The sequence below is a fragment of the Pagrus major genome, chromosome 5 (assembly GCF_040436345.1).
Source record: "Pagrus major chromosome 5, Pma_NU_1.0".
Lineage (NCBI taxonomy): Eukaryota > Metazoa > Chordata > Actinopteri > Spariformes > Sparidae > Pagrus > Pagrus major.
Window position 1 is genome coordinate 24,383,071 of NC_133219.1, and position 20,996 is coordinate 24,404,066.

Below are 20,996 nucleotides of genomic sequence, written 5' to 3' on the forward strand. Positions count from 1 at the left end.
CGGCAAAACGCCACTGAGTTGCACTATTGAGAAGCATTTTAAGGTATTTATGACACAGTGAACTTACCCGTTAGAATCCCCACTCGGGTCTGATGGTCGTGGTTGGTGAGCACCATCCCGTCCGCCGCCATATTTACAACCTCTGTCTGCACTGTGCCGGCACATACATAGAGTGTAGTGGTGTGCGGGCTGCTGCACCTCTGGAGGACGATACTGTATGTGTCTGTGAGCACGCCTCTCCTTTGGTGTAAATGTCAAAGGAGAAGATTTGAGGCAAACACACCGATAAACATTGGTTTAGACTGGAGTATTAGGACTAGTTCCATGTGACACTCCAAAATAACAGGTGACCTATGTGTAAAATACTGTATATTACATTGGCTAAATAGTGTCCGGTCAGTCATCAGTCAGTAGTAGTAGTTGTAGTAGAAGAAGATTATATGTTTACTTTCTAGTAATCTTTAAAAGGGCATTGCCACTTTTGGTAATATTAGAAGACCAAACAGACATTTTGTGTATTCACACATACCAGAGCTGGATTACCAATGAGCAAAGTTGCAACAATGCAGGGCTGACAGTTTATTACATCATAAATAGTTGCCCATATAAACTGAACTGACCTGGTGTCTCCCTGTTAGCCATTATATCATCTCATGTAGGGCTCCGTGTCGCAATCTTGTTGTAATGCATTTGATTCTTTGGTTTATTATATTACACTCATGCATATGCTTGAATACATTTGTCTTTAATATTACAAAATTGCTGTTTTACCACAAAAAAATGCCGTGGGAGAAAGGGGTGGTCTACTCTGCAGGGGCCCACAGCTCATTTTTGACTTGGGCCCCCTAGCCAGTTAGTCCAATTTTAACATACACACACACACACACACACGCACACACAACACAATAGAGGAAGGGGATGTGGATGTAATAAATACTAAATATAGCAACAGCCTAACTATTTTTTTTTATATTTAGTATTTTCAAGCAAAGTAAATAATACAAACAAGGGGGTGGGGGGTCCTCTGTCATCTAAACCCTTCTAGGGCAAGAAACGGTTGTGGGACATTATTGTCACATAGTTTGGGAGCAGGAACTACAGTATGTAGCCCAATAATGGTTTATTTGTTGTTCTCTGTTCTTACAAGGTGAAATGTGTGAGAATTTTAGCTTAAAAATCAAGAAGTCATCTTCTCCGGGGATTCAAATGTCTAGGGTTCAAATCCCCAGATGGCAAAGTCCTACTTGCCCATATTGTGAAAGTTCATGGCTGAAACTCTGCTTGTGGCTTGTGTACTTAACGTGCTGACTGTGTACTTAAAGTGCTGACGTGTTTGTGTCTGTGTACAACTACTTCACGTGCCTTTAATTGCCCCCTGGGGACAAATAAAGTATTTGGAATTTAATTTAATTTAATTTAATTTAATTAAACCCAAAAGTTGCTGTCTGGGGGTATATTTTTACCTAAAAATGTGTTGTTACTTTTTACTTGTTTTATAAAAGGCCCTACACAGCCCAACACTATGTTTCACCCATATGGGTGTTTTCACTTTACATGAATCTCTGTTGATTTAGTGATTATGATGACGTTCCTCAATTTAAATATATAATGTTTTTTAGGATGCTGACAATGTTGACTCCATAGATATGGCTGATATATTGATTGTAACTAACTCTCTGTACAGTTGAATCACAGTATGCAGTGATTTTTAATCTTTAATCTCTTTATTTGATTTGAATGTAAAACAATTGCTATTGAGTTTTATTTATTTTGTATCATTGGTTGACAATGGAAACATTTGTACATTAGAGATAAGACACGATGAGTGAGTGAGTGAGTGAGTGAGTGAGTGAACACTGTCATAATTGTCTTCTAAGTGCTGTATCGTAGGCAACTGGATGTGTGTCAGTTTCTTGAAGACGTTTCACCTCTCATCCAAGAGGCTTCTTCAGTTCTAACTAACTGGAGGAGAGTTGCAGGCTTTTAAACTCTGTGTGGGAGTGTCTTTACAAAGTTATCAAGGACACATGTGAGCTCTGAGTTTCAGAGTAGTTCGAGTGAGTGAGTGAGTGAGTGAACACTGTCATAATTGTCTTCTAAGTGCTGTATCGTAGGCAACTGGATGTGTGTCAGTTTCTTGAAGACGTTTCACCTCTCATCCAAGAGGCTTCTTCAGTTCTAACTAACTGGAGGAGAGTTGCAGGCTTTTAAACTCTGTGTGGGAGTGTCTTTACAAAGTTATCAAGGACACATGTGAGCTCTGAGTTTCAGAGTAGTTCGGGCCACTTGTGGGTCGTTGACCCAACCGGCCTTCATGGGGGTTGCTAGGGCTAGGTGAGCCCTGGTGTGAATGGTTGTTAAGCTGTCTGGGGAGGGAAGTCAGTACTGCATTGTAGGTGGGTGATAAGTAATGTCATAGGCCACCTCCTCTGTTCAAAGACGGTCGTTCCAGTTTGACATAGATTAATTCTTTTACTTCCTCTTTCAAACCATCTGTCTTCTCTGGCCAAGATGTTTACATTGTTGTCCTCAAATGAATGATTTTTCTCCTTCCTTTTTCTCCTGAACTGAGGAGTTCGCCCTCCTGTGTTGTGCTAATGTCCCCAATGTACAAATCTGTGCAGTCCTGGCTGTATTGAACAGCGTAAACTACATTACTCTGCTTATGCCTGGGTGTTTTGTCCTTAAGATGGAAAAGTTTCTGACTCAGGAGAATCTTCAATAAATATCATATCCTGGTTCACTTCAAACCTACCAACAGGCTGAGTTTCTCAGATATTCCCGCGACATAAGGAATGATGATGTTGTTACGTTTTCCCATCTCCTCCTCTCTGTTTGCTCTGCATCTTTAAGAGGTTTTGCCAAAGGTCCAGTTTTGGTAGCCACAGGTGTTAAGGGCTCCATGATGTGCTTCTGTCCCTTCTCCTTCCCCTCTGTCTTTATGGGCACGGTCTCAGGCCGATGGTTTAGGGTTCTGATGACCCCCAGCTTGGACTCCAGTGGGTGATGAGAGTCAAACAGCAAGTGTTGATCTGTGTGTGTAGGTTTTCTGTACACCTCAATGTTGAGGCTTCTGTCTTCTTCAATGTGTACTGTACAGTCCAAGAAGGGCAGACTGTCTCCACTGACATCTTCCCACAGGACGTTCCCTTGTTCTGATTTTGACCCAGGTGTCATCCACATACCTGAACCAGTGGCTAGGAGCAGTTCCTGTGAAGGTAATCAAGGCTCTACCCTCGACTTCTTCATGTAGGGGTTGGCCACTATTGGGGACAGCGGTGAGCCCACGGCACCGCCGTGCTTCTCTCTATAGAAACCTTTGCTGTACTAAACGTAGGTGGTCATCAGACAGAGGTCAAATAAGGCACAAATGTGGTCTGGGGTCAAGTTGGTTCTGCTGGACAGAGTGCTGTCCTGTAGCAGCATTTCTTCACTGTATTTACTGCTTCTTGAGTGGGAATGCATTTAATGGTAATGTGAAATCATAAGAAACCATTGTGTCATCTGAGTCCAGTGTTATCTCTCTCACCTTGTTGGCGAAATTGTGTGAGATTTTGATGTGATGTTGAGTGTTACTGACCAAAGGAGCTAGGATCCTGGCTAAGTGCTTGGATATGTTATAGGTAACTGAGTTGATGCTGCTGATGATGGGTCCGAGCGGTGCTCCTTCCTTGTGTGTCTTGGGGAGTCCATAGATACGTGGGATGGCATCCCCGGAGTACAGTCGGTAATATAATGGATTTGTCCTTTTCCAGTTTTTGCAGATATTCTATAACCTTCTTTTTGTAGCTACTTGTAGGATCTCACCTCACTGTCTCATAGGTGTTAGTATCACGAAGCAGATCAGTGACTTTGGTGTGGTAGTCCACTGTGTTCAGCACTACGATGCATCTCCCTTTGTCTGCCGGCAAGATGGCGATGTTCTGGTCTCTTTTGAGTGATACCAGGGCTTTCCTTTCCTCAGTAGTGAGGTTGGAGGGGGGTGCTTTTGCATTAGCAAGAGCGGCTGATACCTTCAACTGTAACTGTTCTGCCTCTGTGTCTGCCAACATGTTGTTTCTGATGGTTGACTCTGTTGCTGTGATGAGATCTACTACCGCTATCTGTTCTGGAGTTACTGCAAAGTTCAGTCCTTTGGCAAGGACATCCTTCTCCAGTTGGGTGAGCGCTCTGTTCGACAGGTTTTCACCCACTTCTCTTGTATGTCCAGATGTGCTGTGTTGTTGATGTCCTTATTTCTCCAGGTGAGAGCTTCTGTTCTATGCGAGTTGCTTTGACGTGCCTGTAATGTTTGGAATTTTTGTGTCTGCCATTCCTTACCTTTAGTGTGTTGTGATGCTTGTGCCTTCTCAACAAACTTGGAGATATTTTCCAGGACATTGCTTGGTAGCAGTGATGTTAGTTCTGCAAATGTCTGGTCAGCTAAGTAGTGAGTGCATCGATGGTGAAATTAATCTGTCGCACTCTTTCATTGAGTAGCTGGTTTTGAGCCCTCTGAAGGATCCTTGTGGCCCTGTGTCCATTCACGGTGGAGCCCAGGCATAAGCTCTTAGGAATTATCCTATGTTGCCTGCATCTCAAGTTGAAACACAGGTGGCTCCTGTAATCAGCCAGCTTTCTGGATGTTCTTTCATACCCCTGTACCAGTTGAAGGGCATTCCTCACAGAATGGTGAGCAACATGTTGATGAAGGTTCTCAGTCATCCAGGTCATGGTAATTCTAACTGCTGAATTGTAGGCAACAGGACATGTTTCAGTTTCTTGAAGATGTTTCACGTCTCATCCAAGAGGCTTCTTCAGTTCAATGTCATAATTATTATTATGATTATTTTGTGGTCATACAAAGGCATTGGAATACAATAGCCACAACATTTTCACCTGCAGAATTTAAGATTTTTTGTATTAAGGAGACTGAGTGAAGACATTTTTTTTTTGCTGAGCCCATACTTCTTGTGAAAAATCTTCATTCTTAAAGCCCAATGCCAATTTTTGCTCAAATTTATAATTAAATAATCATTTCTTACCAAGATGCCAGTTCACCCCAACAGGAGTTCAGTGTCATAAGCTTGATAGCTGTGTATATGGAGAGGAGGCAGTGTACAACATTTTGGTTCATGACCTGACAGCCCTCACCCCTACCTGGCCCTCCATACTGTAACTACCAAAGGGCAGCAAAGCCAAGAGCACTAGCTATAGTTGTTTTCAGAACATATTGTAGGTCCCTGTGAAGCCCCAAGCCTCTGACTCCGCTTCAATGTAACAGGACATATACCGTTGTAGTTTTTCAAATCTTGTGAAACCAGAACTATTAGTTCATTTAAGTCTTTGATCTGTTTAAAATATGCTATTTGTGACATTTCAAATTCAGTAAGTCATCACCTCATTGTCTATCAGACACCAGTTGAACTGAGGAAATAAAATGACACCACAGTGGAGACTGCTGGATTGCTTTACATCAGAGAAATAGGAAGAATGCTGTTATCCCATCATAAACAGAAGCCTGAATCCCTCTGCTAGAGCGTTTTGTTAATGGCAGATGATGGAAGCAGTACAACCAAATTACCTTTTCATGCCAGATAATGAAAAGCCCACAATTATTGTGCCTTTTGGTCAAAATTTCTGCACAGGATGTACAGAGATTAATCTGAGTACTCAGAACGTAAAATATTCTCCACAAATGAGAAAAAGTCATATATGGCAGGAGACCAGATACACGTATACAGATACACTTGTATACTTATATATAGGGCTGGGCGAAATGGGAAAAAATCCCGATACGATAATTTTTTTCATATCAGTCGATATCGATATATATCATGATATAAATCAAATTACTATTTTTGTCAAGCTTAAATGTTCCATTACTCATAAGTGAGTTGTGAAGACATCAGAAGGTTATTTTTGATTTAAATATTATTTATTTTCTGTCAGAAGTTGAACATGACAGATGTACTGAAGAACATTTATTTATCTGAAACAGTTGTATAAACAGGTATATATATTTTAAACTAAACACAAAGGCAAAAGCTTTCAAGTTTTAAAAGGGAACACAAACCTGTGGCCTTCACTATATTTGCCCCACTATAAGTTGTGATGCAGACTTGTTTGCCTTCACTCAGTCCCCAGGATGCAAGCGCTTCTGTCAGTCCTGAAGCTGTGACTTCACCTGTATGGTCGTCGGGAAAGTAGGCAGTTTGAAGACATTTGCTTTTCAAATTCCAATCTTGGTCGATGAAGTGGGCAGTGAGGCTCGGGTAAGGTTCAGACGTGTGACTTGACCACATGTCCAATGTGGTAGCGAAGTATGACACACTTTGCAGCTCCTTCTCAACCGTCTCTGTACTCCGTATAAAGCTTTGGAAGTGCTGTCTGAGAGAAGTGTTTACGCCCAGGGAGTTGGTAACGAGGGTTGATTACTTTAATCAGCCGCTTGAAAAATCTAATTTTCGACCGTGCTTAATGGTAGCATGTCTTTTGCAATACATCAGGCTATTGCATTTGTGATGTCGCTATGTCTCTTCTAGGGCTGCAGCTATCGAATCTTTTTAGAATCGAGTATTCTACCGATTATCCTATCGGTTAATCGAGTAATCTAATAAAAAATAATTTTGCATTATTAAACAACAATACCAAATAATGCATAACGAAAATGACAGGCCTGTTAAATAGACCAAGCAATTGGCTTTTATTCCTGAAAAAAACATACAGGTATTTATTCCAACTATTCCTAACAGCGGGAGTAAGGGTGTGTGTGTGTGTGTGTGTGGAAAGGAGTTATTTGGTGTAGGCTATTACTCTCTTGCAATTTAACACGAATTAGTTTCCACATCTTAACATGATATCTAGTCATAGCGACATCAGGCTACAGCCTCTACAAATACCATACGCTCTAACTAGCGATGGTAGGCTACGTTGAATTAGCTAACATCAATGTTTACGTTAGCTTGTGTCGGCGACGCTTGGTGAGCTGGTGTTAACAACTGGATGCTTTCGGTTCAGATGTTGAATCATTGTTGACGTGCTGTTGTGGTACGCCAGTTCTACATTGCAGTAGACACATTGCACTTTGTTATCTTCTTTTTTAAGTGTGAAATGATCCCAAACTTTGGACCTTCTCTGTCTTTTACAGACTGTCCTTTCGACTATATCTTAAGCATTTGAACCTTGATCTGTCGTTGGGTTGTCATTTTCAGTCACCTGGTTGCCCGAGTTCTCGCTCATGATCTCCGTTCACGGTCTCCCACTGCTAACTCACTAAGGCTGCTGCAGCCCAAACAATAGCACGTGTGCTGTGTGCGTCAACCTAACTTGACATGGCTCTATTTCAGCATGATTGGTTCGGTGCTTAATTATGATTGGCTATTCTTATGTCTGTCAAAACATGAACGAATGAATTTTATCGACCGTGTCTCATATTTCTATCGAGGAAAAGTTATTTTGCGATATGTATCGTTATCGTTTTATCACCCAGTGCTACTATATATACTTATTATAACAACAATTTTGGGAAAAGGAGTCTAAAAATGTTTGACTTGAAAAAGGTTATATATAGGGTACGAAGCATTCCTTTTTTACACAAACATAATATAAAATATTGCGAGGACTATATGAAAAGTGTTCCATTTAATTTTAATTTATATTCTTTTATTTTACTACATAAATATTGTCCTAATAAAACTGCTATTACAACCATGCATGAATGGAGAGTCAATAGCAATAACTATACTCAATTTTATAAGGGGGTGGCCCAAACCCTTACCCAACCTGATACTTACACTATAGTAAAATAATATCTGTAGTCATGTCTCCCGTAAAATATTTTGTTACACAGTTGGTTTGGTCTCGGGATGTATTTCCAGCTGCAGATGCTACTGAATGATCATAATAATATTATAGGAATTTTACAGGAATACTACAGGCAGCAGTTGGTCTCTATGATCCTCTAGCTCTTTTGCAACTGCATATTGCTACTTGTCACTTTGATCATGAAGGTGACACTCCTCTATAGATGCTACTGCACGATCATAACAATATTATAGGAATATTGAAGGAATACTGCAGGCAGCAGTGTGTTTCTATGATCCTCCTCAATTTGATCATGAAAGTGACACCACTTTTTAGAGTATAAGCTACAATATAGTATTGTATAGGATTTATAATATGTAGTTTCCAAAATATTGTAGATCCAAGACAAAACTGAAATACAGGACTTCAATAAAAAAGGAGCAATTATAAATCCATCTGCTACTTCACCACCACGGATATCACCATGGATTTATCAATACACAGCACATTTGGGCTACTGATATTTCAGGGCCATGGTCAGGGAAGGACTCAATGTGCCAGGCACACTAGACTAATATATTTAACTAAACAACCCTTCTGCCCCTGCACTCTCTTTGCTACCTGGGGATGGAGAGGGGATTGCAGATTAACAAAGGGGATTCATTTTTGGTCATTTTGCTAACAAGGTGGGTGGTGTCCCTCTCATAACCCCTTACATTGCCTACTTTTGTTGACAAAATTACTGTGACTTGTGGTCCACTTACTATTTTTTGATATACATCATACACAAATTACCAAATTCCATCTTCTGATAAAGACAGTGATGGTGTGTTTAGAAGATTTTTTAAAGGTAGTCAGTGGAACTTTTTTGTCAAAAATAATAATATGAATGCTTCATTAGTTCAGTCTACAGTAGACTATCTTTATAGTCAACATGTCTTGTTCCTCTGCAGGTTTTGAAATTTCCAGCATATCATTTCCTGTTGAGAAGGGGCTGGAGTTGACTTTCAGGACCTATTCTGTGATCCTCTGGTCAGTGTAGTACTCATCATTACTGTCCTCCTTCAGCCTCTCCAGACGACATTCGTCTTCAGGGCCCTCAGATTCTGTTTCAATAGCTGTGTCACCGAGCAGAAATCTCTTTATTGCCTTGCCTCGCAGAGACTGGCATCATGTTTAGCCCTGACTGGCATCATTGTACTGCTGTCATTGGCACCCAGACTACTAGCGTCTTTTGTAGTATCGGAGGGTGCTGAAGTTGATGTTGCAGCTAGCTGACCATCAAAGGTCTGTTTAATCAGTCAGCTGGGAGTCTCTGAGTCCTGGGTGGCTGCTTTGTTTCTTGCAGCAAGAGCAACACTGATTTTATTATATTTGTTAGACTCTTGATTTACTTTCCTACCTTGTGTAACCAATATATGACACACTATTTTCTCTCATCAGTGACAACTTGGTAAATGGGTACTATATCCTTTTGGTTTGGCTGACTTCTGTTTGTTTGCTGGTAGAGCATTAGTGTATCCCACTTTGCCAGATGGTTCTTGATCCGCTGATAGGTGGTAGAGGAACATTTGCTGTTTGTCTTGGTTAGACCAATGTGAAACTTTGACCTGGCAAGACGTGCAGTGTTGGCTAATTTAGCAGCTGCTTGGAGACAAATAGATGATCCCATTTTGATGTCTGCAACAATTGGTCTGTCAATCCACTGGATGCTGAGCTCCCAAGCTTGACTTTTCCTTTCAGTAACATTCAATCCCCATCGTCCAGACCTTCTACCTCCGGTTTAAGTGGTATCCGTCCCACTTGTTGTGAACAACTGTGTGGGAACTCTTCATAGCTTCTGTGGCTTGTCGCATCCTCTGTCAGGCAAATGGACCCAGCTTTGATGCACATGACTGTTCTTTGTATACTGCGTGTCCCTTCAAGATCCCGCCCACTCCACTCCACTCTACTCTACATACACACACACACAAACATACACTACCCTGACAAGTCACATGATCTATAATATTAAACTTTATTGACTTAATTGTTATTACACAATTACATAAAGGAGATTCATTCCTGAGGGTTCATTATGATGCTCTACTGGGACATCACATTAATTTTCTTTTTTTTTTAATGTCACTATCATATTATCTCATGTCACTCTTTGTTTCCAAGAGTGAGATGAGAATATTGATAGTGATTTTATTTCTGTGAGTTGGTATAGAGCTGGAGTTGGCCTTGTGTCAAAAGTCAAATATCCAATCAAATCCAGAATATCAACAATAGAAAATGTAAATTTCAATCAATTTCTTACGAAATGGCCCTCTGTGATTCAGGAAAAAACATATGCATTTTTCAGCTTAAGGCTCCCAGAAATATGACTCAAAGCTTGATCCATTGTCTTGATCCTGATACTTATCCCATCAGAATGAAATAATAGTTGTTTCTTTGTTTCCAAGACAAGTCCCATGATTGACTGCTTTATTGGTGAGATGGCTTTGCAAGTGGTTATTGGTGAGCAGTGACAATGCACTGTATAGATATAAGGTGGTTGGGCATAGAGAGCAGGTGGCTTACATGGCACAAGATTCGTTTTGAAAAATATGTTTTCCTTTTCATAGTAAATGTATTTCTATTTTCTATTTACATTTCCTGACTTTTATAGTACTTGTTTTTAATTTTCACATTTTTTTCTATTATGTTTATTGTTATGCACCAAACAGCAAATTCCTTTTATGTGAAAACTTTAATCACAATCAACTTTTTTATGATCTTTAGAGGGTTTTTTTATTGCATTGAAAATGCACTTAAAACAAGTCGATATAAATGCGCTAAAAGTCTGTTTCCCTTTTGGTGAGTCTCTCTCCATGTTTTCCCCGTGGTTGGGGTCTTCATGGTCAGGAATCACAGAGATAACTGGTTGGAGATACAGTAGGCCTACAGTTGAATAAAACACAAAGTGTTGGGAAAACAGACTTTGACTAAACACTGGGACATGGTTGGTCAATCCTAGCATAAAGACTTAGCAGGGGGCCTAGCCTAGCTTTGCCAATTTAAAAAAAAAAAAATACACCTACCATTAACTCTAAAACTTAACTCATCACTACAGTTGCAGTGGATGTATTATGAGCTGTCTGTTTTGGTCTGTGACACTGTAAACCACCTGAGTGTTCTGACCAGCCTTTTGAGCATGGTGAGCTCCCTTCTTCCACTGACAGCCAGTAAGGTATGTTTCTGTGTAACAGGAAGGGGGAGGAGGGTTTAAAATTCAGATTTTAGAGGAAGCTGGTTTTGCCAACCAGAGTTGTGGATTTGAATGCCTAAATTTACAAATATTCACTTTCCTTTCTAAATTTACTAGATAGCATTATGAGCATATAGGTTACGTAATGTAGCCTATATATCTTTATTAGAGCCAATAATATTACCACACTAGTACTGCTAAAATATTGCATATGTGAATGGAATCAGAGTTTCCTTCTCATAATGTAACAGAATTCAGCAGTAACTGTTCACCTGAACAGTTTTTATGATGTTGCATATGGTGTCGTTGTAATCACTGACCATCAAAACAAAGGGGTAGACATCATCTTTTCTGTGTTGTCATGTTTGGTTCAGGAGATATGATGCAAAATACATAATTCAGTTTTGGCGGAAAGTAAAATGACCCGCCGTTGGCTGTCACATGACATTTTTGCAATGGCCATATCTGAAAATGTTCAGGGCCAAACTAAGTTTCACGCTTCTACGAAGAAGTAAAAGGTTTTTTTGACATATCACCCAGACTATCTAGTTTCGTTATCACAACGTACCTGAATTCACCATTAACTGTTAACCTCAACAATTTATGATGTAGTATACACCGATCAGCCACAACATTAAAACCACTGACAGGTGACGTGAATAACATTGATCATCTCATCACAATGCGATGTTCTGCTGGGAAACCCTGGGTGCAGGCATTCATGTGAATGCCACTTGACAGGCACCACCCATCCAAACACTGTTGTGGACCAAGTGCACCCCCTCATCACAACAACACTACCCGATGACAGTGGCCCCCAGCAGGACAATGTGCCCTGACACACCGCAAACACTGCTCAGGAACAGCTCGAGGAACACAATAAAGGGCCCAAGGTGTTGACCGGGCCTCCAAATTCCCCAGATCCCAATCTGATCGAGCATCTGTAAGACGTGCTCGAGCAGGTCTGATCCATGGAGGCCCCACCCCCCAACATACAGGACCCAGAGGATCCACTATAAAACGCCCTGGTGCCAGACACCACAGGACCCCCTTAGAGGTCTTAAGTCCATGTCTTGACAGGTCAGAGCTGTTTTGGGTGCACAAGGGGAACCTTCACAATATAAGGCAGGTGGTCATAATGTTATGCCTGATCGGTGTATATGGTATCTGTGAAATCTTTAACCATCAAAACATAGTGGTAGACATCACCTTTTCTGTGTTATCATGTTTGGTTCAGGAGATATGATGAAAAATACATAATTCAGTTATGGTGGAAAGTAGAATGGCCGCCATGGCTCCCACATGGCATTTTTGCGATGGCTCCATTTTTTGAAAATGTTCAGGGCCCCAAACTGTACAAGTGTACCATTATGAAAGAGTGAACAATTTTTTTTACACATCTTCAGGACTATAACCAAACTTTGATCATAGTTGTTGCAGATTAGAAATAATGAAATGAATCATTTCTGTTATGATAATATAGCCTAATTGTTTAGGAAGGCACAAAAGACAAAACCTAGTTGAGAGGGCTGGCAGATCAGAAAATGCTTCAGTTATTTTAAAAGTAATGAACAAATACAGTGTATAAATAAGATGAATCTTTATCGCTAATACATCAGGTATTTATATTGAAAATACATAAAGGACTCTGACTGAGCCTTGGGGCGACCCAGTTGTATACAGGCACACACACACACAACAAGCAAACACACCAAGAGCATAGTACTATTATTAATGGATGAACACCAACATGACATAAAATAAAGATGCTCTGTTTGTGGACACATAGTTTACTGTCAGAATTATTGCTTAAAAGAAGGCCATCCTGAGAATGGATTATATGGTACATTATTAGAATAAAGGCTACTACTAAATATATGGTAAGGTCAGAGCTATTCTCAGTAAGTTGTCATGTGGATGTAGTGAGTCTTTGGCAGAGAAGGACATTGGGTACATTACTTCAACCCTAGAGTGTGGCATTAGAGAGATGACTACAAAAAAGAATCTAATGCAAAATGTTTGCTTAGTTTTTGTCATGGCCAATTGTCAAAGCAATTGTCAAATTTTTCAGATGGCATACTCTTCATTCCTTAGCCCCATACAGGAATTCTGTCATGGAGGGAGAAGATTTATGACCACCAGAAACATTATCAGATGTCCTCGTTGGAGGCAAAGACGCTGGATGTCTGGACATGTTGGCTGAAGATTGTCAGGGATGTGTCAGGAATCAAGAAGATTCTTCCTCAAGTGTTGTAAGAGGGGACATAGGAAGGTGTGATGTGGGTGAGAGCTTGTGGCCAAATGCAGAAGACAGAGATGAGCACTGTTTTCTATATCTGTAGCTATCCCTTACAAGTAGTGAATGCCCTATGTATGGTTTGTATTGCATTACTTAAAATGCTGGAGTTTCATGTTGTGCACTTGGAATTATTCTATGCAAAAGTGGCAAACAAAGCCGGCTGAAGCATATTGCAGCATTTCTGATTAATTTCTGTGACATATAATGTAAGGCAGCATAATCCATGTAATAAAGAACTGACCTTATTTTATTTCTAAATAAAAACATATAAATGACCTCACTATGAAGAAATCTGTGACCAATCATATGCAAATGTAAATTATTTCCTTTTTATTACCTTTTATATAAAATTTAAAACAATATTTGTGCATTCACGGTCCTGCACACCTGTCTCAGTCAATTGCACTAATTTTTCCTTTATTTTAATTCCCTTTAACTATGATGCAATACAAACGTTTTATCACTGGAGGGCAGTATTGCAATATTATCACATTATCACCTGCAGTAAAGTTTACGTCACATAACCCAAATTGTTGTCTGTGTGCAGTTTGCAGCAACAGGAAGTCATGGTCATTATCTAAAACATTTGCTTTCATGTTGTCAGGTTTGGAAGAGATCCTGCAAGAAAAGCATTGAGGAGTCACATATTAAAACACTTAAAAACTAAAGGTTCAAACACCTAATGAGACAATTACGTGCTTTATTTTTGCCACCGTCATCCCTCTTTCCTTGCATAATATTTTATCTTTGTGGCATGTGTCGTCAAAAAAAATAGTGGTAATGGGTGAGGATGGGTAGTATCTACAATAGTTATAGCAAAAGTCGCCTATTGTTATCTTGTTGATCTGCAGTATTGTTTTAACGGGTCAAGCCCACTGCGCAGGCGCAGCTTGTAGGCTACCCTTCAGTGCCATAGCAACCAGGGTAACGTTAGACATCAATATGGTGAGTGTTTATATAATCGGTTCATTTTTCGCTGCTATTTTGTATTTTATCAGATAATTTGTACAGTCCTGACTGTAACTCCTATGCAAACATGCAGTGACTTCGATATATTAGTTGACCTTTCATACAACATTGTTGTCGTTGTGAGCTAACATGAGCTAACTTTAATTAGCTAGTTAGCTGGTCCTTAATGCCAATTACTGTAACCTAGCCTTAAATAGCTGGCAAATATCAGCGCGGATGGATGTCTTGTTGTATATGTTGGCGTCTTTCCTGCTGCCCAATTTTGTATTAAGAGGAAGATGACCTCTTCGAATGGCTGCTCACTCAGAATGAAGTAGCCAAAACCCTTTAAATGGAAATTGTGATATAGACAGTGTCTATTAAAAGGCTACAGCCTATAAAACGCGTGTTTAATGTTACACGGTTGCTAGCATGTCTACAGTACTTATCTGCTATTTTATCACTGACAACATAATCCAGTCTCTCCCTGTCTAATTGAATGTGATGATAATGTCTCTAGGCCAAAGCAACCACTGTGAGAGAGGCACTGGCCAAATGGGTGAGTGGCAGACAGACACAGCTGAAAACACACACAGAATACAATGCATTACTGTGTAATAGAAGTTTTATTAGTCTTCATACAGATATGTAGAATTCATGACTGGAAGTTTATTTTATAGTTGCATTATTATAGCATAGTTGTAACTGCATATTTCGATCTGTGTTTGTGTGTGTGTGTGTGTGTGTGTGTGTGTGTGCCTTGTGTATGTGTATAGGAGGAGAAGTCGGGGGAGAAAGTGAGTGAGGCTACCGCCATTAAACTGTACGGTCAGGTTCCTCCTATAGAGAAGATGGATGCTTCTCTCTCTGCACTCACGAACTGCGAGTGAGTTCGGTCGCGACGCAATTGCTTATTTTAACAAGTTGTTACACATTGATTGATATGTTTAGTGTTTCAGAATAAGGTAGCATTAGAAGTTATTTGAAGGCATATATCTGTTTTTTCCTCATTTATTGGATGTCTTTCAGATCAACTAGCTTTCCCTAGCACATGGTTTTCAATTATGAAATACATTTTTCATAACAGACACATTGATCTCTTGATTAGGAAGTACACATACCATTTGATCCACTATAGAGGTTTGATAAATTTAAAAATTGAGATTTATAGACTTTGTTCAGGCTGAATTGGTCCAAATTTGTCAAAGTATAAATTGGGTGTCTCTCTTGTCCGTCATCTTTCCTCCTGTGTACATTTTTTGCTTACGAGGCTGTTTACAGTTCCCAATCAGTTCTATCAATGACATGCTTATGTTCAGAATAAGATAAGCGTAGTCCAAAAGGAAGCAGTGCCTGAGACAGTTAACTTGGCAAGAAACTCCTGTGGATCTTTAAATAAAAATATGCATATGAATTAGTTCCAAACTATAATGTTATTGTCAGGATTTGGGTCAAATTTGTGCAAATATTTGTAAAGAAAATGTATAAGGCAGTGCACAAAGTAGTGACCTCTCAGCCTTTGAGAAGAGGCTATGTTTTTCTAACTCTGAGAGGAGCTATGTTTTGATCCCACAAATATCTAATAGTGGAGCCAATAGGTCACTGTGTAGTTTGCCCTCAAACTGTATTTCCATGATGTTTTTTCACTCCTATTAAATTCTGAATCTATACAGAAACTACATCTGCTTAGTTAGTTAGTTATAGCAAGTAACTAAGCAGCTGATGTAGTCTGTAAACCAGACTACTATATAATCGTTCAAATACCTGATATGTTATTGTACTGTGTCCTCCACAGGAAGCTGTCTCTGTCCACAAACTGCATAGAGAAAATAACCAATCTCAATGGCCTAAGTGAGTAATGACTGCACAAATACATAAAAACACACACAAAACACACCCTGTTCACTGGTGTAAAGGTGGTGGAGTAATGTGATGTTGTATTGTGTGCTTCCAGAGAACTTGAGGATATTGTCATTAGGAAGAAATAATATAAAGGCCCTCACTGGGCTGGTAAGTTACATATGAATCTAAATGAACACTAACTAGTTTGATTGTCCAAGTGTTTTGTTATATTTTATTTTCAGTTTTATAACTTTTTCTGACTTAAAGGTGTTTCAGTTGTTACACATTATAAAAAACATAATTTGAATGTATGTTATTTTGTGTGTGTGTGTGTGCGTGTGTGCAGGAGGCAGTAGGGGACACATTAGAAGAGTTGTGGATCTCCTATAACTTGATAGAGAAACTGAAGGGAATCCAATGCATGAAGAACCTCAAAGTCCTCTACATGTCCAACAACCTGGTCAAAGAATGGGGTAAGCCACATTCATAAATACAGTTAACACATATTGATATTCAAATAGAAATGGCTAATTGTGTTTGTTCATGGCTTCATAGAACATTTATGAGGCTACGTGACCTGTTTCAGAAAATGAAAACACCTTTTGTTTTAATGTAGAGGATAAATATGTCAGCAGTTATGTTTATATCAGGCTTTTATTTCTTCCACTGTCTGACACTGCAAACTTTAGTTGCATGTTCTCCTGGGAGCAAGTACCCTCTTTATATTTTATTGAGGAGGAAATTTCTTATCAAAACTAAAGTTGTCACACAAGCTAAAAAGCTCAATTGAGTAAATATTTCTAAGGTCTTAGCAATGATCTCTTCAGGTAAATTATTCTCACAATCTTTAATTTGGTAAATTTTGTCTTTACTGTGTGTGTAGGTGAGTTTGTGAGGCTAGCTGACCTGTCGTGCCTCGTAGACCTGGTGTTTGTTGGAAATCCTCTGGAGGAGAAGCATTCAACTGAGGGAACCTGGATGGATGAAGCCTCTAAAAGACTACCAAATCTGAAGAAATTAGATGGTAAGAGTGTTTCAGCAGCAATGTTGAAAGACATTGATGAATTATAAAACTAATAAATAACTAAACCAATTGCTAACTAATCCCATACATCTCCAAGTTATGTTGAAAAAAATACAAAAAACACTTTACTGGTCACTTATTTATGAATTAGTTTCAATAATTTCTATTTAATTAATTTAAATTGATTGCCAGCGCAACCTAGTCTTTGAGTCAGTCAGCTGAGGTCAGTTGAGATCAGGCCAGCTGAACATGAAAAAATATAAAATCTGTCAACAGGCAGATCTACACAACAGCTAAAACTGGTATGATACATCTCTTCTCCTTGTATAAAATATTTTTTTGGTGCATGGTCCTTGGCAATTAACTCTAATAAACTAAACTAAACTAAATGAATTACTAGAATGACAGTCAGTAGAGTGCATACCTCAGCCAAGGCCCAACAGCCCCCTTAATTCAGTCAAGCCTAATCCAATATCCAAGTATAGTGCTGAAAAAGGACTACTCTGTATGAAAACATTTAAATCGACTAGATCTGGGTTTTTATTAGAACCCCATTTAATTGTATTCACTCATAGATACCAGCCAGCTTAATAACCCTTTTTTCCAGCAAGATCCATGCATTATTCCATGAGAAATTAACCAAAAAGTCAAAAAAGAAAAGAAAGAAAGAAAGTAAGACAAAACTCCTGGATCCGTCCTTTGTTCTAGATAAGCACCAAAAGTTAATGTGGTCTATTGTGGGTTGAGAACCATCCTTCATCCAAGTTTCGTGGAAATCTTCACTAGTTTTTGTGTAATCCTGTTGACAAATCAACCAACAAATGGACATGGGTGAGAACATAACCTACTTGGCGGAGGTAATATTAATATTTACTTGGGTTTAAATAGCATTTATATGGAAGTTTCATTGAAATTCCTTTTTTCCCCACTATTAGTAAAGATAAATATTTCTTTCCAGGGAACTTACTAGAAAATACTAGGAAATTACAGACCCGTAAATGTTGAAACCATAAAAAACATGATAGCAATATTGCTTGAAGTTACCGTCATGATCTTTTTTTCTGTTGTTTCCAGGAACCCCGGTCATCAAACAGGAAGAGGATGAAGGAGATGGAGAGAGCTGAGAAGCACAACTATTAGTAAAACTACAACACCCTTCCCTTTTTTAGGTTTTATATGGTTTGTCATGGTGCTTTTCTTACAAAAAATTATTTAGAACAGCATAGACTTAGTTGTAGATTAAAAAGCACAAAATAACAAATACACAGAATGTGTATGTTTTAGAGTTTTTAAATTTTACAGTACTAAAGGCCTTGTGAGTTTGGGACCGGAAATGTTTATGACACCTTAAAGGCTGAACATTTCCTAATGCTATTTACAGCATTATGATTTTTTTCATGACTTTACTTTATTGCTGGTATAGTACCATTTGCAGGACAAAAACACTCTACTTTAAATTTACAATGTGTGTTTTTAGAGTTTTCTTGATTTATTTGCCTCTCTGTGTTCTTCTTGTTAGAACTAAAGCACTGTGTAGTACACACACTAGTGAGAAGATAGATTTGTGTGGACTAGATGTTAGTAAGGTGATACTATTAGCTCCAATACTATTGGACCATTTTTATGTATGGTTGTTTTTTCATTTTTTTTCCCTAGTAGGAGTTGGCTTTAAGTACCTAATGCAGTCCTCTCTCCATAACATCACAATGGAGGGATGGCTATAGCCAAAGGTCTTTTGTTATTTTTTTAAGAGAAGAAACTAGTCTTCTGGGATTTTATTGTCAGTTTTGAGTTAATTTTGGATCCATAGTTTCCACTTTGTTCCTGATCTTTAGAATGTGATACCACAAGTACTGCATGTAGCATATCCTCATTAATTATCAATATCTGTAAAATGATTTTCATGTTTTAAATTATTTGAAGCATTTTTATTCATTCAGTGTGTGAGATGTTTATGTTTTTTAAATGATTTTGATATTTAAAATAAATACTATTGAAATATACCTGTAGTTCAGATGATATGTGGAAAAAATACACTCAGTTTGGGGCCCTGAGCATTTTCAGAGATGGAGCCATCGCAAAAACACAATGTGGTGGTCATGGTGGCTGTTTTACTTTCCGCCATAACTGAATTATGTATTTTGCATCATATCTTCTGAACCAAACATATTAAACACAGACAAGATGATGTCTACCCCCATGTTTTGATGGTCAAGGATTACAATGATACTGTTGAACCCTGTCACTTTAAATATAAAAGTAATCTTGGTATTATATGACAATATAGTATATAATAATTTAGTAATTGGACTAATAGATGCAAACAGGAATTAGCTATTTTTAAATTAAAACCAATATGCAGTGGTGGAATGTAACTAAGTACAGTACTGTTCTTCAGTTGAGTACCTTCAAAAATTGATCAGGATTCCTGCACATTTCTAAAAAATCTTATAAGCGTTTTATGACATTTTTTTTATATTATATTATTTTGTATTATATTATATTATTGTGTTTAAATTAATCAAAACCATGCTTGGCTCCAGGGATCAGAATGGAAAGATCTGAACAAACTGTGGTAGTTGTAACTGTGAACCAAACATAAGGGATTTTAAATTCCAGAACATCAACACACAAATATATTCAGTAAAGGTTTTTTTGAATGATTATAACAATTTAATGTTCACAATAAAATGTATGTATGCATACTTCTCCACTGTATTTCAGAGGCAAATATTTGCCTTTTTACTCCATTACATTTGTCTGACAGCTACAGGTACTAGTTACTTTTAAGGTAAGAATTTCTCATACCTTTACTGTCCAGTGAAATAATCTCTAAATTTGGTGATTTTTAATGTCAATTTTTCTGTTAAACTGAAGGATTATTTGTTTTTTAATGGGTTGAGAAAATTATCCTGCTTCTCAAATAAACAATTTAAAAGCTCCACATGTAAAAATACATTGTCACAAAACTGAAAACAGGGCTGTTTTTCTGAGCTCATGAAAAGTTGACTTCTACACACGTGATGATCTGCAGTAGTAACAGTAATCCAAAAACATTTATATTAGTAAAACATTGACAGAGACCACAAGTAAAATATCTCAATACATCTTCCACCACTACCAAGTAATGTAATGTAATGCAATTGGCATATTTAGTCTTCACAAGTTGTTAAACCAAAGGTTTAAGAAACAATATTGTGTAAAAAAGTGTAAAGAATAGATTAAATGTATGAAAAAAAGAGAGCCAAGAATGGTGTGAGTGCACGCTTGTTCGGGAGCTGATCACTTTAAGATGTATATATAGTCACATATTATTTATTCTTTGCACACAACTTCTTCCAACCCAAATTAAAAAGAATATGTTAAAACGAATAGCGTGTCTGTAACATACTGGTCAAAGAAAAGATCACTTATTTAGGGATTACCATTGTGAGAAATGAAGAAGCAATTTGTTCCAAAAACTTTAATTTAATTATTGATAAAACAAGAAAAAGGCTTAATCCAGGGGTCTCAAACTCACATTATCTTGGGGCCAATGTTGGTATTGTCGTCTCGCAGGAGGGCCACTACAGTGTTCAAGTACTACAAAACACCATATCCACAGCTGACAATAAAGCATAAAGTCTCACCAGAGAACAATTAGTAGTTCAAAAACAGACAACCAAACTCAGGTGTACTTTGTGACACAATATGGTAGTGAAGCAAATAAAATAAAACAAATCATTAAAAGGAAATGGGACACATTGAAAAGTGACAAATTTGTGAAGAGTTACCCTCCTCCTGTACAACAAAAAAACTTCACTCTGTTTGCTTTGCTCTGTTAATAAAGAATGGAAAAAAGTATATAAAAACACTTCACTATCGGA

The 20,996-nt window shown here is 38.3% G+C and overlaps 2 protein-coding genes and 1 pseudogene across 3 annotated transcripts in view; 1 reads left to right on the plus strand and 2 right to left on the minus strand.

Annotated features, from left to right (window-relative positions):
* gphna (gephyrin a) overlaps positions 1–166 on the minus strand; it is a 74,171-nt gene extending 74,005 nt beyond the window's left edge. Inside the window, exon 1 of one of the 2 annotated variants that reach the window (XM_073465661.1) lies at positions 68–166. In XM_073465661.1, the coding sequence (XP_073321762.1) occupies positions 68–131 (64 nt within the window). In that variant the 5' untranslated portion in view covers positions 132–166. The remainder of the gene's footprint in view (positions 1–67) is intronic. The other variant, XM_073465663.1, reaches the window with a different exon arrangement.
* On the plus strand, positions 15–18,869 carry dnal1 (dynein, axonemal, light chain 1). The gene is made up of 8 exons (XM_073465664.1): positions 15–43; positions 14,785–14,823; positions 15,041–15,150; positions 16,060–16,115; positions 16,219–16,274; positions 16,453–16,579; positions 16,990–17,130; positions 18,205–18,869. Exons 3-8 carry the CDS (start codon positions 15,116–15,118, stop codon positions 18,252–18,254), a joined length of 465 nt encoding a protein of 154 aa, XP_073321765.1. The 5' UTR covers positions 15–43; positions 14,785–14,823; positions 15,041–15,115; the 3' UTR covers positions 18,255–18,869.
* LOC140995664 (uncharacterized) lies at positions 2,208–4,713 on the minus strand (annotated as a pseudogene).
* Positions 18,870–20,996: the final 2,127 nt, after the last annotated feature.